This window comes from Vanacampus margaritifer, chromosome 6 (genome assembly GCF_051991255.1).
Source record: "Vanacampus margaritifer isolate UIUO_Vmar chromosome 6, RoL_Vmar_1.0, whole genome shotgun sequence".
Taxonomy (NCBI): Eukaryota; Metazoa; Chordata; class Actinopteri; order Syngnathiformes; family Syngnathidae; genus Vanacampus; species Vanacampus margaritifer.
This window is the reverse complement of record NC_135437.1, coordinates 10,359,674-10,384,084: the sequence shown is the minus strand read 5'-3', so window position 1 is coordinate 10,384,084 and position 24,411 is coordinate 10,359,674. Positions and strand designations below refer to the sequence as shown.

The window sequence follows — 24,411 nt, the reverse complement described above, 5'->3', positions numbered from 1 at the left end:
ATTTATGCATTTTGCCGAAATAAAATTCAAGCCGAAAGAGGATGTTGTGATGACGCAAGAAAAAAAAAGAAAAAAGAACACTGCAAGCGTCTGTTTGAATTAAACACCAAACACGGGAGTTTGCCTTGCTCACTGCCGTTTGTGAATAACGGCAGCTTTATTGTGCACACCATAAAAGGAGAGGGTTGCTTGTTAAACTATGTCAAAAAAGAGAGCGCTGCGGAGTATTGCACTACAGGTGAGCCACTCTTTCTCCTGCAGCGCCTTCCTTTTTTTCTTTGATAAGAGCCCCTCGAGCGCTTCCACTTTTTCACTTGCATTCTGGTGGCCGTGCTAAATACTTTAGCTAATGTTTGCACTATTGCTATCAACAGTTTTAAACAAGTAAACACTTACCACTATCTCTGGGTGATCTGTACAGGACGCCGTGTGTGACTTTGCAGTCCGTTCCCAAAGCCGATTGGCTGGTGCAAAGAAATGTATTAATTTTTAAATTTGGTGAAAATGATTAATGTGCCGATTTTAAGTGCGCCGCACCGTGTCCCGCTCCAAGTAGCCTACAAATGTGTCATCCGCACCGCACTGCATGCAACAGTGCCCGCCGGTGCAAAGTACTGTACATTGACTATAAAGTGCAATTGCACCGCCAGAAAATGCTCAATTGCTCTCCCCGCGTTTGGTGTTTAATATACCAATCGCCAACATGTCGCTGATGTGGACGCATTTCAATTTATATTGTGCTTTGTTAAAACGTCCGTGGCTAAATATTTTCTAATAATAGAACACACACACGCACGCACGCATGCACGCACGCACGCACGGCATTTTCCCCATAAACATGATACAAGTGTAGTAGGACTTTGTTACCTGCACATTAAAGTTGTGGGGCAAACGATTTGAGCTGGGGTCGCCATGCCTTGGAATGTGACCTGGGTAGGCAAAATGGGGATCCATGCTCATTCTATGAGCATACATGTGCGGACCTGGAGGACGATGTAACTGGCCAGACGAAAAGAAGTTAAAATAGCAGTTTTTGTCAACATTTAAATACTGTTATGAATCTAAATATACCTGTTGTCCTGGGTGGTACATGCCCCTGATGTCGCCTTGACGTCTGTGTTGATGGTTCTGAGGAAAGCCCCAATGAGAGTGTGGAACTGGTCTAAATGGTTTGTCAAACTGGTCCTCCAACAGCATTTGGCCTTTGCCTCCCTGCACAATTCGTTTACGCTGGACCTCTTCCGTGGCCTTTATTAAACTTTCAGGTCCCAAATGTCTACTGCTACGATTTCGCTTTTTCTCCTTGCGCTCCTTGTTTTCTTTGCTGATATAGAATTCCTCATCAGTGTCACCATCCTCTGATGGCAAGTGTTTTAATTGGGCCCGGTTAAAACAGCGTTCGAGAGACTCTGCCATCACAGTGTAATCTGGGAGGAAACAGACATAAGCGTGGATGCTTAAACATTTATAACCAAACCTTTCTTGTTGACCACCCAGAATGACAAAAGAAAATACACACAAACATGTGGCCCACTCACCCCAACCACAACTTTTACGAACACAAATACACAACAGCACACTGATGCTCTTACGTACAGACTGCTCTCAAGCTAGCTCTGATCATTCCATTAGGTCGGAGTGCATATGTTGACCCCTGCTCCTTCTATCCTCTCTTCTACCATGGTCCAACATCACCATTCCCACTAACACCCCCCCCCCACCCCTGGGGAAAGTATTCAGGAGAATGGATAGCTCTAGAAGGGGGCTTACAAGCTGGAATGTTTCTCTGGCACTAAAGGGCTCAGTTCTTCCTGAGCATTTGGAGCACTGCTCAATCATTCCTCATTGTCAAGGCTGCCCTGGCCCCAAGCCCCATTTCAAAATAAGTACATCGCTTTCTTTTTTCCCCATCACACCCAACCCTGGTTGACTGCCTAGTTGTTAAGTGTTTGTGTGGGTATGTGAATTAATGTTTTCATTTACCACTTTCTTCTCCGTTGTACTCAATGCAGTTTTTAAATATGAGTTTCACGTCAGAAATAAACTCCTCCTTTGCAACATACTCTCCATTATTTAGTTTCCTCTCAATGGTGGAAAGGTCCATGGGAGTCTAGTGGGGGGAGTGGAACAGATCAGATAAAAAAAAAAAAAAAAAAGATCAATAAACTATTTTTGAAGAACTGACAGGTTCTACATCCAAATGATTATTATGTTGTTTTTGTACCTGGATTATGTCATGGTAATTGGGGGCATAGGATTCATCCACAGGTTCTAAGAAAGGCCAAGCATCTTTATGAGCCTTCAAGGCCTCCAGCACTAGGAAGAGAGAGCAGAGGTCAGAGATGACTACATTCATTCACAGACACAGACACCTTTTCTCGGGAAGTATATACCTTTGTATAAACCTGTGTAGTCATCTTCCATGTCAAAGCTGAAAGACAACAAAAGAAACTTGATTCAAGATTATTGCAAATTACTCATTTGAAATTTGATAAAATCCTCATACAGTTCTTTAGTGGTTCGTGTTCTGAGGACTGGTGAAGAAGGCTCTAAATTCAGTAGTTCCGGTGGAAGGTCTTTTCCTTCAGATAACAGATAGGCCTTTTCCTCTCGCATCTTCCGTCTCCTGGCTCGCTCTGAGAAAACAGAGTGAAGGTGAGAGGCAATGAGAGCGAGAGCGAAACGGCAATAAGTATTATCCAAAGAAAACACTCAGCAACCATCCAGAAGTGGTTGCTTGTCTTCATGTTTGTGACATCACGTGTGATCATGCGAAAGCTCTGCCTGAAGAGGATTACACTCTTGACCGGTGGTCTTTATGTGTATGAGGTGCAAGATTATCGAAGTACCCCCCATAACAATATGACCAACGATGATAAATTGTCAGTTTTTAGCTTTATATGGGGGATGCCAAAGATTATCATTTTTTTTAATTATCTGAAAAGATTCATAAAATCCTTGTGCGTACCGTCCTAGGGTTGATCAAGAGCAAGAGTTCTCAACATGTATCACCACTTTTTTTTTTTTTTTTTACATGAAAGGCAAGCACCCTGTTGCGTGGATTAAAGATGTTCGCACGTGTGTAATACACACAGAACAGTCCATGTCTAGAAGTTCATCTATAATACATTAATGAAGCTGCTCAACTGAAACACAATCAGCAGTTTATTAACTTTTTGACAGATTTAGACTTAGAGAGGCAGAGTGATCGTGGTGCTGAATTTTGCCTCTTCCAGTCCATACCTCACAAAGATAGAATGCTGTATTTTGGCAGATTTTCTAATTAATAAATTAAACTAAAAATTAGAGTTATGTACATGTGAAAGCCTGCCTGGTGCCCTTGATCTGGTTGTTATAAATATCACATGACAGCCCACTCGGTGATGATGGCAGGTCACCGATGAAAGAATGTGAATGTGTTGCTTCAACTGTATGTTTGGCATCAAGGTTCATTAAAATGAAGACTCATTCTGTATGACCCCCATATTATGGTTCATTAAAATGAAGAATCAGGAGGAGGATTCACAAGTAGATGAATGTCACATGCAAAAACTTTTTACATACATAAACACTACGGTTTCTCAGTTTTTGTGTCCCAATCATCTTACCCTCCACAGCTTTGATCTTTTCAATTTTCTCTCGCTGTCGTTCTTCCTGCTGAAGCCTTTCCACTTCTCGCCGCTGCTCGGCCAGCAAGACCTGCCTGTCCAGCTCTTCATCATTTCTCTTCTCAAATTCGGCTGTGACATTCACGTTGTCCTGAATACAAAGAAACAAGATCAGAGCCTGACAGACATGGTTGCTCTATTCACAAGTGGACAGCAGGCACAAAAGAATTACAACAGCTCAACAAAACTATACCACTCCACAACTGCTGCAGGAACGAGAGAGAAATGCCACACATGCCTTTTCCTCTTGGTTTATGAATGCTGAGAAACGCTGTAATGCACAGAATGGAGTTGGATCCTCAAGCTTCTGTTTCTGCTCACGCTCCTGAAATAACAGTTAAAAGTTCAAGACTGCACTTTATCTGTTTAATGCATAATTATGAATTTGGGATTAAAGGAACAGATTTGTATGTTATTGATTCAGTTTCCCATAGCATTTCATAAGGCCAGCGGCCCGCCAGGCATTTCTAATAACAGCAAACCGGCCTCACAAACGCAGACCACATGCAACCACAGTAGGCAAGGACCTTCACATCTAGAATGTTCACCTTCAAGATCGTCTGAGACAAGCAACCCAACGATTGGTACTAGAGTTCAAAATGGTACCCTTCCAATACTAGTGTAGCTCATACTACCAGAGACAAATTCCTTGTGTTTTTACAGACTTGGACAATTATTCTCATGTGATCCGATGCAAACTTGTCAAATACAGTATCCCTCCATGTGCCTTGAGCTGCTGTCACCAGTCAATTAAGGCTCAGTGACAGCAGTCAGGCCTCACTTTGAGGCTAGATGAAGCCTCTTGAATGACAGCTTTGTTGTGCTGTGGGATCCTCTCAACCGCTCTAAGTGGTTACAATGGAGGCCATACAGGTCTTGAATGGATAAAACAGTCAATGTTTGCTATACATGTAGTATATACATGTACATCTTCTTCAGTTCACTCTGTACAGCAATCCTCTGCATTTCATGATCTTTTAAAATGCACCTACTTTAACACACTGCTGTCGGTTATCCCAGGGGTCCATACACTGCGGGTGGGTGGGAAGCAATGTGTTTGTGTTTTTTCTCATTTGTTTTGTGAAGCACTGTGTTTCTTTTGAAGTGTGAAAGGTGCTACACAAATAAAGGAATGACGTTAGCGTTCAACTACTTCTAGACTGGTGTTAGACATTTTTTGTTATGTGGCATGTCCGATGCTTTACTTGTAGACATAGAGCAGACGTGAAACAACTACTTTTATTTTTGTTTTTGCTTCCCTTTTCTGTCATGTACTCCCACACACTTCTTTTTTTGCCCCGCTCTCATTTTGCTCTCCTCCACCTGCACATACACAGCTTTTAGATGTCTGAAAGTGCACTTCATAGGAAATCATAGTCTTGACTGGCTTGTGAGTTGACAAGTTTGTCCCGCTTCTCAAATTAAATTTGACAAGAGCTGCAAAGAGTGTCTCAATACAGACAGACTTTCAAGGGCCTCTTTAAGAACGTGCCTTTGGTTGAGGGTTTCTTGAGTTAAAAAACATACTAAAGCCATTTATTCAATATGCAAGTATAGTCTCCCAAATGCTTAGCAAGTATTCTCTTGTGTAAATAAGCGGTGTAGGGTTGCCAGAAATGAACGAAAAGGACAAAGACAATACTAGAGCGCATCATCGAGGTAATCGTCGTACACGGTCCCTGGCAGATTCAGAGAAGCTCGTCCACACTTTTACCTCCGCCAGGCTAGACTATTGCAATGCACTCCTTATCGGGATTCATCCAGAAACTGAAATAAATCCAGAACTGCGCTGCCAGGATCCTGATGGAGGTGCACAAGCTTGACCACATCACCCCCATCCTGAAATCCCTGCATTGGCTCTCTCAGAATTGAATACAATGTTTCCCTCCTCACACATCAGTGCATTCACAGTCATGCCCCACAATATCTCAAAGAAGTCCTCATACCGAAGACCTCCTCACGAAGCCTCCGCACTTTGGGCGATCGGGCCTTCTTCTCGGTGGCTCCCAGGCTGTGGAAAGATTTTCCCGCCCGCCTGAGGGCTCCACAGACTATTTACGTTTACTAACGGGCTCTTAAGACTTTTCTTTTGCAAAAGCCTTGTGCTAGGCTTTTTACTCTGTAGCACTTTGAGATTGTTGAAATATAAAGTGCGTTACAAATAAAATGTATCATTATTATTATTATTATTATAACCACTTGCATCGGCGCCATCTCGGTGACATATTCAAGTCACTTATGTAGATGTTGAACCACTGCACTACAGGAATTGGAGCTCATTGCTTGTGGAATTTGTATAGTTGTAATACATTCAAATAAGCTGTGGAAATGCTACATTGAAAAAGAAAAAAAGCTCTCCATTCCACCTGTTCCACAGACCCACTGACACATTATGCTAATTTAATCAATTATTTCTCTTGGAAATTACTCTGTTCACATATGTACATAAATTCAGAGAGTATTTAATTGTCAATTCAATGTTACAGAGTACAGACCTTATGACATGCTGTCATGTGAAGTTGTGAACTAATGGTGTTGAATTTTCGATATCTGACCTTGTGTTCAATCATGCTGCGTATCTCAGGCAAAAAATTCTGGCTGATGACACGGTAGAGATGGCGATCTTGGGGAGAGAGTTTGTCCTTTATGCTTTGTGCCAAGTTAACCCACTGTTCTTCTGTTTCGCACACAAGTGACCAGCTGCCTCGCTGACGACCTATTGGAAGCAAAAAACATAAAGGCAGCTGATCCACACAGGCGTTGCTAAAACCAAAAAACAACAAATACATTGCTGTTAATGTACTGCATGCATATATATTTCACCTTTAGCAGGGGGTATATAATCCATTCCATTTTCTGTATTCTCTTCACTTTCCGACTCACTAAAAAGACATACAATATTATACACTTATGTCAGACGTGCGTGTTGCTGCTATGGAGTAAACAAAGCATAAAGGAATCAAACCGAAACCATCCTTCCACCATTATGCATGCACATCTTTACTCATTGTCAACTTCAACCCTGAAAATATCAAAAACAATTAACACTGTATTTTGGATTTTATGGGCAATTAAGTCTTTTTCTCATCATACAGTGTGCTCATAAGTTTACATACCCCTAGGGTACAGTGGCCTGAAAAAGTATCTGAAGCTTTTTGAATTTCTCACATTTCTGCATAAAATCACCACCAAATGTGATCTAATCTTTTTCAAAATCACACAGATAAAAAAAATTGTGTCTGCTTAAACTAAAAACACCCAGACATTTATGTGTTATTTTTTAATGATGTTTACATATAAACAACAGCAGAAGGGGGAGGAATATGTAACTGAACCTTCACATTTTATAGCTGGTTGACCCCGCCACCATTCTTTGGCCGCAATAACTTCAACCAGACACGTCCTGTAGTTGCAGATCAGTGTGGCACATAAATCAGGATCAATCTTTGACCATTTTTCTTTACAAAACTGTGGTAGTTCGACTCCTGGGATGTGGCTTCCTTGTGAAGTCCTCCCATGAACAGCATATTTGGCCAGTGTTATGTGTGCACAGAGATATTGGACTATTTCCGTAAGTCTTCAGCAGACACTCTAGGGTTCTTTGTTACCTCTCTGAGTATTCCGCTCTGAACTTTTGGCATAATTTCATTCATCATTTTGGCCACTCTTTGGGAGAGATGCACTGTTTGTAGACAGTTTCTCTAAATGTGGATTGATGAACATCAAAACTTTTAGAGAAGGTTCTGTAACCTCTCATATGCAAATCAACTTTTCTTGATCGCAGGTCTTCAGAGGGCTCTTTTGAGCGAGGCATGGTGCACAGCAGGCAATGCTTCTCATCAAGAAACAATTCTTATTGCGGGTGTGTTTTATAGTAGGCAGCCGCTCCTCAGTAATTGGACACACACCTGACTTACATTTTTGGGAGAAAAAAAATTCCATTAATTGCTCTCAGTCTCCTTAGGCAGAAGTTCAGTTACATATTCCTCCCCCTTCTGTCATTGTTTGCATGTTATTCTCATAAAAATATGACAACACAGCAATGTTTGGGTGGCTTTAGTTTAAACAGACAGTTTTTTCATCTGTGTGATTTTGAGGAAGATCAGATGAAAAATTCACCTCAGCTCAGGATCTTGAACTCTTTTTTTCTTTGGTGGTCTTCCTCTTTTCTTTTTCTCTGGTAATGTTAACTCAGGATTTTCACTGTAAGGAAGGTGGCATCAATCGAATTTAATTATTTTTATGCCAAGCTCCCAATATGAACAATTACCAAATACTTAACATTACTTTTAATAGGATGTTTGTGAACAAATGACCTATTTTTGATAATAAGGAGAGGCATATACCTGATTTTCTCCACTTTCCTTGTGAGTAGTTCTTCTTTGTACATACGGGTGCCATAAAAATACCAGTAGAGGGCTCCATTTCCATCTTGCCCAAGGGGTTCTACCCTGAGACTGTCTGAATCCAGACCCTGATGGGACACCATAAATTACACCATTAATAATAAAGGAGAAATAATGCTATAAGTTTCAATAAGGAACTTGGGGCTGGTATAAAAGGGAAAATTAACATGTAATGATTTGACCTTGTATGTAAATTTCTACGCATTTACACACATGGACAGAATTGTTGGTGCTACTCAGTTAACTCCTGCATATTATTGAAATCAATAGTGGGCTTTTCAATGTAATGAATTATTAGTTCATTACTAGATGGCATTACCCCATTAAAGCTGCTCAATGGAGTTAATTGAATTTTGAATCCCTACTGCCATGTGTGGCCGAAAAATGTAACGGCACACTCCCTGTGCACATGCAATTAGTAGCCCTGGATGCAGATTGCAGTTCGAGGCGTGCCTCAACGTCGGGTAGACTTAAACGTTTGACTCCGCTCACACAGATTTTTCAAAATGGTTTAAACAATTTTCTTCCCAACAAAATTTGCAGATTTAATGATGCGCCGTCTTATGACGTAAAGTTTTTTTTTTTTTAACACATTATGGAGCATCGAAAATTACAAACACTTAAGCCTCAGTCAGCCGGGGCGGAGCTACATAAACGGCGAGAGGAGCAGACAGAAGTGCAGTACTACATGCCCCCAGCATCCCTGGCCTGTTGAGGTTTGTATTTAGGTTTCGGTCACTTTTAAATTTTTGTTGTTCAATACAGTAGTGCTCAAAACATGCTGTAATCGTTATGTGGTAGGGTTAGGGTTAGGTTTAACAACAAAGAAAGAAAGAAGGCGCTTCGAGGTCAAAAATCCGTCAAACGAGTCAAACGTTTAGTTCCACCTGATGTTGAGGCACACCGCGAACTGCGCTCTGCATCCAGGGCTTACTCCATGCCATCACATCTGCAGACAGAGGGCGGGAAATTCGAACACAAATCCATATCATACCACTTAATTTATATAGCGTGTTTAAAAAAACAACAGACAATGACACCAAAGTGCTGTACATAAAAAAAAATAATAAATAAATATAAAATAAAATAAAAAGATACTAAAATATCATTACACTAAAAACAAAGCGAGTTAAAAGACAAAAAATGGAAGTCAATCCCGGGTTTTAAAAGCCAGTCTGAAAACTATTCGCCAGAGGCTTGCAGGAGTACCCACTGGGAGAAGCTAAGGTGCTAGCTAATCTGCTCATTAGAAGATATTTGAGTCAAATAAAAAGGCTATTGTAAAATATATTTTTGGGCAAATTTCTACATTAAACAGCTGTAAGGCCGGGAGCGCATTACTGCGTTTCTACCACTAGAGGCGGGAGTGCTGCAGCGCTCTTCTATCTTTAAAGCCGGGAGAGCGGATACGTCATTTTGTTTTGTTTTGAATTCTCGGTCTCTTAGCTGATGAAAGTGACGTGGGCTTCGTAGCATTCATGGCTGATGAGGATTTGCGGAAGTTATGAAATAAATGCCGCAATTGACGACGGCGCGGGAGGACTTCAAACTAGTGTAACCAGTCGACAGTGATATATTGTTAAGAAATATGTTTGTAGACAATGAGGATGTTGAAAATTTTGACGGCTTTGTAACGGAATGGACGCCGAAAAATTATTGCTCGATTCCCAGAGGTCATAACAACTGCGCTCCATTGTTGAAGATAAAAAAACTGTTGATTTAAAAAAATAATAATAATAATTCAATACTGAAGGTTTATAACTTAGGTTTGTGTGAACGCCACAAGTGTAAGCTCTGAAACATAAAAACAAATTTTTATATCTGCTTAAGGAGCTGAGATATTAATTATTTAGTAGGCATAGACAATATTGTTGAATTTTCTGGAAAACTTCAGGTTTTCGAGGGTGATTCTAAAGTCACCCATAGGTTTTAGAGGGATGTTTTGCCAGGTGCTTTAGGCCTTAATGGGTTAAATATCACACACAGTTAGTTTAAGAATGTTTGCGGACGTAGCGAATGTTGGTTTTTCCATCAGGGTTTGTTAAAGGTTGCAACGGTTGCAAGGACTCGCAAGCAGTTTTTGAACACATGTTCCAAATTGATCTCAGCGACAAAAAAAACGGTTTGTGACTATTAAAACTGTTTGCGAACATCTAGCCAACGACTTTGCAACCTTTAATGAACCTAGACGAAAAACCAACATTCTCTACATTCATAAACACTTACAAGCCTTCGCTGTTCAGTGAGATGGTTAAATTGATTATTTCTTGTCAGACTGTTTGATGTAACTGCACAACGTGGCATTTTAAGACCTTACAACAACATATTGCATTAACAGATTGAGTGTAATTTTTGTGAGGGTGAAAATGAAATGTTGGTCTTTATCCTGAAACATGTCGGGATGTACCTTCAGTAGGTCAAAGACATCAGCAGCATCTAGACGGTAATCGCAGAGACGGTGCAGCAATTCAACCTGAGTGCGAGTGGGCAAGTTTTCAAAGGACTTCTCACGAAGTGGGTTGGGCTTCCCCTCTTCTAGCTCCCACCTGTAGCTGATGATGTCATCCAGGTATCTGCTGAATGCCTGGGGACTAAAATGCTGAATTATAAGTAGGCAATTTGTAGTACTCTTTTCTCAGCAGGTGCTTGCTCAACTGCTGTGTAAAGTAGGCTCCGTCACCAATAAGACCTTTTACATTTCTACACAGATGTTGGACAACACAGATCATAAAACAAATCCAATGGTGCCTTGCTTTGAACAGAACACAGACATAATGCTGCTTTGGTAAATGTCGTTTTCAAAGCCTTCAAGCATTTTGTGATAAAGACTTCCCAGTGTTCCAGTTCAAGTCCCAGTTTCAGGTACACAGACATCCCAGGTAGGGCTGCCATGAATAGTCGACTACTAACAACATTGACTAGCCATTTATTTACATACTTGCCAATGCCAACTGTCCCGAGTCAGGCGGGAGACTCTCAAATTTCAACCCTATCTCTTGCGTGGCTCCTGACCGTGTCAGTTTTCCTGCCAATCTCCCAATTTTACAGCGAAGTTAACAGTTTACATTGCGGAGAATATTTGACACATTGTCTGGCAACATGCTGCGAATGCGGTGAGAAGGCCAACTTCAAAATAAACCTTGACTTAGTAAATAATACGTGGAGCGCAATGCATTGAAACACTTTTATTTTAAGTTGTTCCAGGTAGCGTGTCACAGAGTTACAGATGACGGGTGGCGCGGATGACGCGTTTGGAGCGGTGGGACGTGGCGCTGCGGAAATCGTGCATTTAAGCTTTTTCTCCAAAGTTTAAATAATTGAGCTTTCTTCACACGCCGTCTTGCGTCAGCCAATCAGCTTCAGGTATAGACTACGTCACACACAGGGTCCTGTCTGTTGTCGCCCGGAGTGCTACAACACAGCCAGCCGGCACTGAATGAATGGTATGCAAGGAAGTACCATACACTGGTGGTAAGTGTATTTATTTGCTACCTTTTGAACTGTACTAAGGTCGCAATAGTGCATATAGGATTAGCCAAAGCTATTTAGCACAGGCCTGATTGTCACTAAAATAGTGATAGTGCTTGAGGGACATGTACCTTAAAGAAAGGCACTGCAGGAGAAAAGTGTCTTGGCAGTAGTCCCAGGAAAGAAGAGGAAGTATTTGGCGCTACTCTCTTTTCTCGACCCGCTAAAGTGCTGTACAGTAGTTGTCCATCAAGCAACACGCCTCCCCCTCTCCAGTGTGCGCAAATTAAGCTGGTGCGTCTGACAACTCCCGCGCCGAAATGCTAGCGAGTAAACTGAGGTGAAATGCTCCCCCTTGCTTTTGGTGTGAACATAGCATTAAAAATGGAGGGGGGGGGGGGGGGGTACCTAATATTTAATCTACGGGGAGATATTTGTCTAAAATCTCACTAATGTTTCTAAATGGGAAAATAATGTGTGTAAAGTTAAAAAGAAAAGAAAAAAAGTTGATCATTTAGAAATGAAAAGTCGGTCGATCGTTATTAACTCTTTCACTGCCAGACGTTTTCAGAAACGGGTTGTCCCCACTGCCAGCCGATTTAAGCATTTTGAGTGATCTTTCAAGGTCCACAGAAAATGTTGTGTTTGGACTATGGAAACACACATACTACCAAATGAAAGATTGGACTCTCAGCTTTCATCAGAAAAAAAAAGTTTGTTTCTACCTTATTCCGTTCTTCAGTAATCAACAATAGAAAATGGTTACTTTCACCGAAATTCTCTCTTTTGAAACAAAAAACGGAGAAAAAGAGCTTTTTGTGAAACGATGTTATTTCATGCACTCTAGTGAATTCTACACTTCTTTTTGTCCATGAATGATGCCACAAACACCTAAATAGTGCTTTACTTCTGTAAAACGCTTTCACCAACAATGAAAAAGTGTTTTTTGATTGCAAAATGCGTTTATTTCCATTCAACAGTGTAACAATTTGACAAAACAATTTCGCAAACTATTTACTGTGTGCAACTGTGGTACTATTTACAATTATGTGGATGTTTCAAATACAGTTTTTCTTTTTGTAACGCTCTCCTGCGTACAAGGAGACGCCAGGACTCGCACACAGTTTACTTTCACTTTCACATTGGTCCGTTTTGCGTGCAAACGTTACACTTTCTTGACGGCCTTTTTTTCTGGGGAATAAAAAGCAAGTAGCAGACTGTACACACTTCCTCCGATGAATATGCATTGGACTCGGTGCACTCTCCGTCGTCCGATCGAACGTCCGCCTGTGCGTGCTCGGTTGCGCTCCGCGTTACGACACCGTCATAGCCGCCGCGTCAGCGGTTCCAATTTCGCCGTCAAGCTCGGATTCACCTTCATCATCATCGAGGATAATCACCGTCGTCATCAATGCACTATTTTAGCGTTGGTCGATGCCTTTCGTCTTGTAAGTGTAGAGCTGCTTGCAAACGCTCGCCATTGCCCGTTCCCTCCTCCATCTAGCTCCATCTAACGTCTTCTACTGCCGCGTCAATGCTTTCCAACCACGGAGTCACCCTCATCTTCATCATCTATGATGATCATCGTCAACAATGTGCTTTTTCAGCGATGCTTTTGGTCTTTGAAAAAAACGTCTCGGGTGTGAGCTCCTCGCGACCGGCCGCCATTTTTCCTTTGTCTTCCATTCTCATCTCCTGCTCGACGCTCTAGCTCCGCCTCTACTGACGCCCACCCGATCGTGTCAAAAGAGAGTCATCGCTGCCCTCTAGGGGCCAAAAATAGTCATTAGGCACAACAGACAGACTTGAAACTTTCATCAGACATGCGGAAGGGTTTCCTCTACCCGTTTCAAAAAAAAAAAAAAAATCATTGGATGACGTCTTTTGACGTCATTGGCAGTGAAGCGTAGGTTTTTACTTGACGTCTTTAAACGTCAGTGGCAGTGAAAGAGTTAAGTGGAGAAATTGGTAATGAAAGTGACGACCAGATACCTGACACATGGGAGTGGGATGGACTGGCCATCAGGAATTTCAGAAGTTTCCCAAATGGCCAGTCCATTTTCCGGTCAGTGGCCTGTCACCCCAGTCGATGAATATTAATCGCCGCCTGGCGCCCGTTGCAGTGCACACACCCTCGCCACGGCGACAAACGGCAAACAATGACGTGTCAATGGTCAATGTGTTGTGCAATTCACCAGTCAATGCAGCTAATCACACTTTGGGTATGTCAGCCGGCTTGCGACGTCTCTGGCTCAGCCATGGGACGTAGCTAGTCACTTGGAGCATAGCCGATTAATCGTTACCTTTTAGTTCCAACTCAGAAGAAGAGAACAAGGCCTTGGGGTGAGGGTGAGCCATCAATGCAATGTAGAGAAAGAGGACCAGAAAAAAATGTGTATCTTGAAAGAGCAGTGTGCACTTTTCACACAGCTGTAGGTTCCCCTCCTCACTCAGCCCATCTCGCTCTTCCTTTCTGCGCCTTGTTCTCGCCAAAAGCCTCCCTCCCACCTTCCCCCGCTCCGGCAGAGCGTTTAACGCGTGCAGATGAAAAAGGCAGCCCTGTGAAAGGCCAGTAGTGAGCAGCCATCCCCAGGATGCCAGCGCCTGTCCAGTCCAATAAAGCAGGTTGTCCTACTGTTACTGGTTGCCTGGGTGGAGAAACTGGCTTATTCTTGCCTGTTTATCAGTCAGCTGATACCACTATGCTTCTTGCCAATTTTGAGCTGACAGTATTAAAAATGGAAACTCCATCGAGGGATTAACACTTGAATGTGTTGCTTTTCATGAATATCCTCCAGGAGAGAGGGGCACTATAGTACAATACTGTACCATAATGTGGGCGCACTTTAATATTAACTTGCACGCAAACTTTATAGACATATGTCAGCCTTTGTTCGTATTTGCGAATGTTCATAAATCCGATGTTCGTAACTAGAGGACTACCTGTATATGCTATTTCTATAATTCCTATAAGTATATGATGTAATTTTCCCAAAGACACTGCATCAATTTATGTGGGGAACCACTCCTGGCCAAGGGCCAACTCACATGAAAGAATACACGAGAAATATAAAGTGCATGCAATGCATGTAAAAATATATCCATTGATGGCTATTGACTCTCGAACTGGATCATGATTCCCAGCTATCAGCAGACCATGTTTTCTGAGAACCACCCATTTAGTAACGCTTTAAATGACTAATCACTCAAAATGGCAGCCGCTACCGCCATCACTGATCGTAACTTACGTAATGTCAGTGCGCTGGTAACATCCCTGCAGCAGACAAGCAATAAGGTCCCCGAGGAAGTTCAAGTCCTGCTCTGAAAGAGCTTTCTCCAATTCCTTGACACACAGCAAAAACATACAATTAGCAATCCATTGTAAAACCACACAAAAAAAGCTCTGTTTTTAAATCGCTGGCGTCGGGTGGAATCCCCTTTTTCAGGAGACCCCCAAAACTGCATGGTTGTTCAACCATTAACATTGCATCATCAACACTTTAAATTGGCTCAATCATCAATCATTTGTAAAAAATACTACCCATGCGCCTGTGGACTGACAAATAGAATAGATTTGTGGGGGATGAAAATATGAAATTTACCAAGTTGTGACAAATGGGCCCTAAAATGCCTGCCAATATTAGGCCTTTTGAATTTAAAACAATAATAATCACCTGGAATTTTACTGATCAAACGCATCAGTCCCTCTCTACTGCACATTAATGATCAATGGGACTCAAAGATATTGGAGCCGGGTCAATTGTTTATTTATACAGCATACAAATTACGCGTTAAGCTGTCACATTGACTACTACAAGCAAGACCAAGCTATTCATATCAACAGATGCACAAACACTGAAAGTTGTGACAAGACTAATGCCAAAAGGTGTGCCGCATATGGGCTCTTTTGTATCCTTTGGTTGTTAAAGAACAAGTCACTCTGAAAATATTTCCTCCTCTCTAGCAATGTTCAAGCTTTGTTTGTTTTTTTCCTAAGAGGAGGAGGAAGAATACATCCTCTAAACTCAGATGTGGAGTGGCGTGAAGCAACACCCTAGTAATTACTCGACGAGCAAATGTACGCCAACGTTACAATAGGCATCAAGTACAAACAACCAATGGTTCATGGTTGGATGTCACAACATGCTTGCTGGAGGGTTTAATTGGGCTAAGAGCTATATCTATTCTACCCTACAACAAAACATGTAAAGCCAACTATGGAAGCCCAAACAGGACGTTTGCGACACTGTTAATCTTAAACTGACTGGTGCAAAAATGAAATGAACACATTTGTGAGGATAAAAAAAAAAAAGAAGTACTATACTGTACTCCTATCTCAAAAGAAACTCAGTCAAAGCATATTCAAGACAGTTAACATGGGTTTGCTACATGAGGGTGTACCCTGGCACCATCCCTCACCTCCAGTTAAAAAAAATATGATGTGTTCTTCCTGTATCAAAGGAACAGGAAAATAAGGTTTTAGAATTTGTGTGTTGTGCAGCGAGTGTGTGCCTATTTCTAGACAGAAAAAAACAAGACTTTTTGGTGTTTACGTCCGGGTAATGGCAAGTGGGAGAGCATGCAATAGGCACTGAAGGAGCATTTGTATTAGCAGCCTCAAAGCTGTAGCACATCCACAAAGCCAGTAGTATTGGGGGTTGGCCTCTCTGGTTACCCTCACAGCAGACAGTTTCCATGTCACTGCTGTTGACAACTCAACTGGGGTTCATAGCACTAAGAGTTGGAGGAGTGTGAAGGGATAGCGGGAGGGGGAAGGGATGCCTGTTTGTTGAGTAAGGTCTCCTCCATTACTGTGCTTTGATTTCTCCCACACCACATCCCTTTCTGTTCACACATGGTTCCTGCAAGAATCATCACCTGAAAAAGCCTCCACTCCCACATGGAAGTGCATGACAAACATGCATGCAAAAAGGCTGTCACGAACTAATCTGTTTGTAATCAATTAATCCATTGATTAATCACATCATGATTCAATTTTTAGTGGCATCGGTAGTGACACATTGTAGTAGAGGGATGAGGAATGATTGTCAGCTTGGCCCTGACGAAAGATCTGGCACAGTTGAAAGTGGGTCTTAATTTTCCAATTTAGTCCTTTCACCTTCATTGTACTGGTGCAAAGGAAACAAAGAATAGATACACAGATTACATTTTGACAGGTGTTACTACATCCATCTATGTGATTTTTGTCCCCCGCCCCACCCACACAGATTAGGTCAAAAATGAATGTGTTGATCTGCGGTTTCAGAATAACAAAATATTATTTTGATATTTGACAATGGTTTAAAATGCATGTTACCAAAATCTGCTGGACTTCCAGAATTTTCAACAAATCAACAAATTCAGGGTTTTTCCTGTGTAAAAAAATTCTGAGGCGGCCACCTCCACCTAATTTGCTTGCCACCTCCAGCCTGAGCCACTGATGTTGCTCAACACAGTGCTCCAGCTGTGTTGATTGAGCTCGGCAGCAATGCATTTTAACTGCAGTTGCAGTGTTGCGCCATTATGGAGGCGCTATATCAACAGCAGTTCACTGGAAAGACCTGAAGCAACAACCGAAGAAGAAACAGCTTCCACCCTGCCCCCGCGCCAACACCCCCCCCCCCCCCTTTACTTTAATGTACCGAAGAAGAAACAGATCATGGAGCAACCATTGCACACAGCCATTTCCTGGTTGCAAGACAGAGGTGGCGCGCGCCAACTAACGCCAAAGTCATAAAAACACAGTATATAGAATGAACATAATAGTGTTTTACAATAACGCTGAACTATATTTACAATTTCATTATGTGCTAGAGGATGAATTTTTAATGATTGTAAAAAATGTTAAAAAATGGCATTCATATAATTTCTCATTTCTAGTCCCTGATCATAAAATGGCTGCAGGAGGGCGGCCCATAATGGTATCGTCACCGCCGCGAGTACCGATACCTTAAAATAAGACTGGTATTGGCACAAATACCTGGTATCGGTAGTCAGGCTTGGGGAGTAACGGAATACATGTACCGCCGTTATGCAGTCAGATTACCCCCAAAAAATGTAACTGAATACCATTACAGTTACAGGGAAAAACATCTAATCAGATTACAGGTACATTGATTAAAAATGGGGATTACTTCGAGGGATTACAATTTCTACGATGAGAGAGAGAGCGAAACAGGGTGAGAGAGAGAGAACGAAAGAGCGACAGAGAGAGAAAGAAAGAGCGACAGAGAGAGAGAGAAAGAGTGGGACCGTTCCTACATGTCGGTGAGGTGAGAACAAACAAACAAGACTAGTCGTGTCCTCCACACGCGGGCAGTTTGAAAAAGTGTCACGGTCAGGAGGAGAAAATAGCGGCGATATCCGCCACGCATGTAAATGTGTTACCTCGATTGTTTCAGAAACCGTAATTCTTACCTTAACCCGAATATTGACTGCATGTAAACGTAGTCAATTATGCAGCCATCAGGAGTTTATGGTTATTTAATGCAGTGGTTCTCAGACCCAGTCCTCGAGTACCCCTATCCAGCCTGTTTTCCATCTCTTCTCAGCCAACACAGCTGAGGATCGTCATCAGGCTTCATGCAGAGCTTGCTGATTAGCTAATCGTTTGAAACACCTGTGTTGCTTGTGGGAGACATGGAAAACAGGATGGATAGAGGTTGAGAACCACTTTAATGCACTGTAGCGACCACCTATCGCCGATGATATACAGATGTCATGATCTTAGTGAGCAGACCTCACCAACCAAGCTGAAGTGAAAGCATGATTATGTAAAATTAAATACCATATTTATTAGGTGTCCATAGACATAGCATGCACACAGTTGCCTATGTATACTAATTGCATTTAACTTCCATGTTAAATTTCACAGGCCTCCCTTACAGATTAACACCTGGTTTGGTTGCATTCGCATGACTTCCCTCTTATCTCTGCTTTACAACCGGTCTCAAAGACGAGTGTCTTTGCAACGTTGAAGGAAGTCGCGCCCTGACTGGAGACAGGGAGAAGGAACCATGGGGAGCTGCGACAATGGAGCTGGCTGAGACGGACCCTAGTGTATGTGCCTCTATGCCTCCCCCATCTGATGCATGTATTGCTGCCCTCACTTGTCAGTCACAGCTGGGGGAGGGGCTGCAGCCTTTTACAAAGCCCCCCCCACCCCTTCCCCGTTGATCTTTCAGGGGTGTTTCAAACACTGTTTACATGCAGCCAATATTCAAGTTAAGGTCAAGAGTCGGTGCATCATCTTCCTTTGCAGGACACAAACCGGCGATCCTTTATTGTGTTTATATGACCAACTGTTCGGGTCACCCAGGGGTCAAAAGCATATTTGGGGTTTTGCGCATGTTATAACATGACCTTTCAAAACCCGAATATTAAACATAGTCACAGTGTTCTCTAAGCTTTATAAGTATCCTAATGTGGAAAGAAGCATTCAAGTGTGACAGGTTGGTGACTCACAGGCCGACATACTAGCTGAGCAGGAAATGTGCCAGTGGGTGGGATAGTACAAAAAAAAGAACGCAAGGGATGAGTGTAATGTCTTGAGAATAGGTAATTAATTAATGCTATGCAGGTGGGTCTTCATGTCACTGTCAACTGACAGAAAGTCAACGGCATATCAAAGTTTGGGCCTTTAAAGCTACTCAATACAGTAAGTAGAATTTCGAATCGCTACTGCCACGTGTGGTGGAAAAATGAAACTGCTTACTCCCTTCTTAATGTACACACTGCGCACATAATGTCACATCCGCAGACAGAGGGTGGGAAATTCAAACCCGAATCCAGTCTCAAGACTATTGGCCAGAGGCTTGCAGAAGTTAACCTTGCTCTGCAAAATGAATTCTCGCTGTATTTATGAGTTCACAAACTCAAGAGAATACATCTTGTAACGAGCCCGTTGAATAAACAAACCTGGACGAACGAACACTGCAATTAATTCTGTTCTTGCAGAATTACTCACTGTTTTCATGAATGTCTAACAAGCGAGAGGCGCTTTGTGCATTTTTAGCTGGTAAATATGTTTCTGCAGGATGCTGCGGCGCGGTTACAAGTTCCCTATGTTGTGAAAGTACTCTGAATGCACCATGTTGCGTGGAGCAAGCCTGGAGCGAATCAGTGCGATTCGGTTGTCCTAAGCTTCCTTAAAGCTGTTTAATGACAATCCAGTTGGATTTAACTTTAAAACTAAACACATGATAAGTAGAATTACATACAGTGTGTATTTAAATAAAAAACGTGCTTCGTTTTTTTAAAACATTGCTAGCCTAGCGCTAATGCTAAATGGCAGATCCCATTCAAATGCTAACAGTAAGTTAGCATCAACTTCAGTAGTAATAGACCTTCAAATAACGAATAGTCAGTCACACGCAAATGCTGTGGAAACACATACCCACAGGTAAAATAAGGCTGGGATTATACCGCATGTGTGTGTGTTGCGGATCCGCCCCGCTCCGTCTTGACTGCGTGCTCCAGACACGTCAATTTTACGGACAAAAATCACCGGCTGCGCACAGCTGCGTTCCGCCAGCTCCGTCGCTGACAACTTCCCGCTGTGTCTCGCGTGATAATGTGGCATTCAAAACGACAAACACAGAAAGTCTGTGCTCAACACAGAAGCAGAAAAAGAGGTGGACCACTCCCAAAGCTTTTGCTTTGGCGTTCCATGCAGCATCCTTTTTTGTTTGTCGTGTGCCGTGTCAAGTATAATTTTGTGGCTTTTCACTTCCATTAGAAATCTCTCCTCGTCTATGTTCGCTGGTGTTTAAACCGTGAATAAGAGTTAAGCATTATGACGTTTTGCTGACATGATTGTGAAATAGGATCTGGCAGCTCCACCAGCTAGCAAGCTGCCATCATGGCAAGTAATATGAATATTGTAAACCGGATTTTGGTGAAGCTATTTGATAGTCTTCCTTAGGTTAGTAAGTTAATGTAAGTTAGGTAGTCAATTTAGGAACTTATTGAATAGTTTATTTGAATGATTCATTTAAACTAATTTACAATTCAAACCATGCATGTGGGCTTTTTTATATTAATGTAGGGATAAATGACGGTCATTGTAGAGTGTGTCAGTTGTGACAGTGGCCAAACCGGCTTCACCTGGTGCAGGGACGTTTATTAAATATAACTCAGTTTCCTTAAGCAGCGGAACCTTGATTTAATAGATTCGGATTTAACATAGAAAATAGTGTCCAGTCTTAAGGTGCAACGATAAACTGACAAATAATCTATTATCAAATTATCTGTGATTAATCATCTAGTCACTTTAAGTGAAAATTCAAAGTTAATTTGTAAATGTTTCTGGTGTGATTCTAAAATAGCAATATTGACCAATTATCAGCCAGACTGATTATTGGGGCCTATAATTAGCATTTTGGCATAAAGACTTTTTTTTTTTAATCCAACGGCCGTTAAGCAATAAACTTAAACATTGTTCCTTTTGAGATGTTAGGTTCTCTGCTGGCAACTCACACTGGTCACCTCCTGGTCAGTAGCTATGTTGAGGAGGACACACTTTTGTTGTTTTATAACTTTAAATATGAGTGATAATTGAAAGATTGAAATTTCAAATATACTGACATTTTGTTAATCTTCATTTAATTGTAGAAAACTTTAGGGAGCTATTTATTTGTTTACATTTTCATTCAACATTACAGTTTACCCTGCAAGAGCCCTGCACTTTTGATTAGAATTTCTAAACAAAGATGTTTATTTTCTAAAATTGAATTAAACAAATTTAAGCACGTTGCAAATCTGAAAAGCTGGTGAATACACATGTCCATAATGGAATTTAAACAATGTCAAGTTTTGGGAGTTAGTAGTATTACTAATAAATGTTATGCTAATATTTTCACTTTGATCGCCAAATGAATGTCGGCTTTCAATATCTTATAGCCATCTGGTTGTTTACATTTGCCGTGAATGCTTTCGAGGTCATAAGTGGGACAATCCGAGTGGGATCAAATCGGACTTCCCATTTTCCTTGAATGCAGCATTAACTTGGTGAAAGGAAGCTCTCCGCTCATGGAAAAGATTTGGATTTTGGATTGTTGTAAATTGATTTGTCGGGATTATTGTGATTTCAAAATGTGATGAAATGTTGTCGGACTACTATAACAATCTGGCTGGTTTGTATGGTAGTCTCAGGCAAAAGCAATACAAAATATGCGGTTTGTTTTCACCCTGTAAGCTAAAAATATCAAATGCCTGGATGGTCAGAATTGTCTATGAACAGTGTCCCTCCATTTCAGTCATGTCTAACAGTAACAGCTGATTGTTATGTGTTTAAAAATAAACACCTTTAACACTTTTGAATTTACACATCAAAAGGTGAAGCCCTTACATCGCTCCAAAGTGGGAGGGCAGTGACACGTGACGCACGACGAATAGTTGACAGAGCACCCTTCAAAGAAGTTTAAAGCAATTTTGTATAATCCATCCGTCCAGAAACCAATCTATAAAGCAATAGGCTCCTCCATCGGTGTACTTTAACAACAAAGCGAGGCTTCTTTATTTTTTTATTGTTTTTGGCGTTTTTCACTCTGTCGGGTGTGGGATGACTGGGCAATAAAGGCATTTTAGGGTGACCGTAAACAATGTATTTGAAGCAATCCCAATCAATCACTTTTCACCATTTCGACTGACTCAGCATTGATCAACGCAGTCATCGAAGCTTGGATACTGTGCAATAAAATCGTGACAAAATCAAGTAAATATGGTTGCCTGGGTGCAAATATTGTGTTTCTACTCCCAAAAGCGGTATTAGCGAGTACACTTTGAACCAACTCTCTTTCACTCCTTCCCTATCGGGGGGAGCAAACAATGCCCGAGAAGCATCTGCGTCTCGCTCCCCAAGCCAGATGGCTCACGACTGCAAGACAATAAACTCCCAAACCCACGCCACGAACTTAACTCTCTGTGACAAACAAGACACAATAACACAGAAGTAAAGTAAGAGCGGAAACGTTATCTGAATACTCTTGTTACGTGTGATCGTTACTAATATGTCAAAATCGAGTTTCATTTTCGATCGCCAGCAAATCATCGCCCTTAAATTGGAATTATTTTAAGTGAGACTATGTTACGTTTAAGAACATTTTCTGAGTGAACGGATAAATAATTATGAGAGTGGATTATTTTTATTTTTATTATTATTATTATTATCAATTCAAATGGCACACGAACGCCTCTGGTTGAATAAATATAGAGAGCAACACGTCATTGTTAACTGTCTAAATTCATGCAATCTCAATTATTTGTCCTCTCTGGTTATCTTTATTGACTACTGATTAACAGGTTAATCGAGGTTTTAGCGTTGCTAATCAGCTAGGTTGTTGTGTAGTAGTAGTAACGTTAACGGGTGGAAGTTCAAAGAACATAGCTAAGGTGGCTAGTAGTAGTTCGTAAAGCACCTCAGCAGAGCGAACACACATAAATGCTGACACAAACAGCATTTCATTTTCACAATAAGGGCTAGTGGTGTTAGTACCGTGAAGACACGATTTCATTTACCTCTATTTCAAAGTCGGGAAGGTTGAACGCTGCCCTGAACAGCGAGCAGAAGTGGGCTATGGCGGGGACTTCCCACCAAGACTGGACTTCTTCCACAGAAACTGTACATCCCTGGGACATTTTCAGACTGGAGCACTTGTGTCACGTTTAGTTCTCACATTAGAAAGTGGTTAAAAGTTTTAAAAGTTCAATGAAACAATTCCGACAAAACTTGCTCGTGTAGTCCAACTAGCATTGCTGCCATAACGATTCGCCGGCCTCTTCAATCTGTTTCAATCAGTTCCAGCAGAGGCGAACAGATGGGCAGGGCCATACCATTATTCGTCAGAGAGGGGAGAAGGTGTACTTGGCGTTAAAGTTACTTCAAATAAACAAACCTATTAACGTTTGATTGTAGTATAATACCTTCTTAATAAATATATATATTGTTTTTGCAAAATCTTTATTTAATGTTGGAGGTTGGACACACAAATCCGAATGAACAGGGAAAGGAAATAGCTTTCATCCCCTATTTGTCTTGATTGTGCGACCTTCGTTTAAAGGGAATGTTTTCAACGGTGAAATAACGATTCAAGTGTCGATAATTGTTTTGTGTCAAGTAATTCGGAGTTTGGTTGTTTGTTTTTAATCGTTGATTGTTACACTATTTGTCTTTGTGTTTCTTTAAATGCCTTCACACAATGTAGTTTAGTTGTATTGCAACATTTAGACAGCTTTCACAACAACAACAACCCCAAAACCAATGTTAAAACGATTAGATTCCCCACACACGTAACTAATCGCATTTGGATTTAGTAAACGTTACATCCTTAGAGGTTGTTGCCATTGTACAACACCGGGGCGCCCCCTATCGTACTAAGCAAAAACTGCATGAATTTGGGAACTAAGTGATTCCAAATTTGTGTGCGGTGGGAGATAAGCGGGGTACCGATACAATTTTACTAATTTTTTTTCAACAATTATACTATATGAATTACAACTATGCATTTTTTCATGCCAGTAAAGTGACAGACAGATCTCTCTGTGCACTTCCATTAATTGTCAGAAGGCACAATAAACCTGTGTATCCACCTGTTGTTATTCATACAGCAGAAGAAATAAGAAGGAATCTACAAGTATGTCATCTTTGTGTTCAATTAATTAAACAGGGTCATATTTCACGCTGAGTAAGCCAGTTCGTGAGTCAATTCTTATTAATTATTTCAATATTACTAGTATTGACAATTCCGAGCTTACGTCATAAGTCAAAATGGCGGTCAACTTGGTGAAAGGAAGCTCTCCCCTCTTTTAAAGAGCATTGGACTTTGGATCATTAATTATTTTTGATTTCAAAATGTGATGAAATGTCATTT

General features: G+C 41.3%; 1 protein-coding gene across 4 annotated transcripts in view; it reads right to left on the bottom strand.

Moving 5' to 3' along the window:
- Window positions 1-23,310, bottom strand: part of cecr2 (CECR2 histone acetyl-lysine reader) — a 33,879-nt gene extending 10,569 nt beyond the window's left edge. Inside the window, exons 1-15 of one of the 4 annotated variants that reach the window (XM_077567253.1) lie at window positions 23,060-23,310; window positions 14,791-14,885; window positions 10,482-10,665; window positions 8,015-8,142; window positions 7,788-7,871; window positions 6,492-6,550; window positions 6,224-6,384; window positions 3,907-3,993; window positions 3,609-3,759; window positions 2,507-2,636; window positions 2,394-2,431; window positions 2,225-2,316; window positions 1,984-2,110; window positions 1,072-1,427; window positions 868-999 (exon numbers count right to left, since the gene is read on the bottom strand). In XM_077567253.1, coding sequence (XP_077423379.1) covers window positions 868-999; window positions 1,072-1,427; window positions 1,984-2,110; window positions 2,225-2,316; window positions 2,394-2,431; window positions 2,507-2,636; window positions 3,609-3,759; window positions 3,907-3,993; window positions 6,224-6,384; window positions 6,492-6,550; window positions 7,788-7,871; window positions 8,015-8,142; window positions 10,482-10,665; window positions 14,791-14,885; window positions 23,060-23,179 — 1,944 coding nt within the window. In that variant the 5' untranslated portion in view covers window positions 23,180-23,310. Of the gene's footprint in view, window positions 1-867; window positions 1,000-1,071; window positions 1,428-1,983; window positions 2,111-2,224; window positions 2,317-2,393; window positions 2,432-2,506; window positions 2,637-3,608; window positions 3,760-3,906; window positions 3,994-6,223; window positions 6,385-6,491; window positions 6,551-7,787; window positions 7,872-8,014; window positions 8,143-8,961; window positions 9,024-10,481; window positions 10,666-14,790; window positions 14,886-23,059 lie in introns of those variants that run through there. The other 3 variants (XM_077567254.1, XM_077567256.1, XM_077567255.1) reach the window with 3 other exon arrangements.
- Between the last annotated feature and the right edge of the window lie 1,101 nt (window positions 23,311-24,411).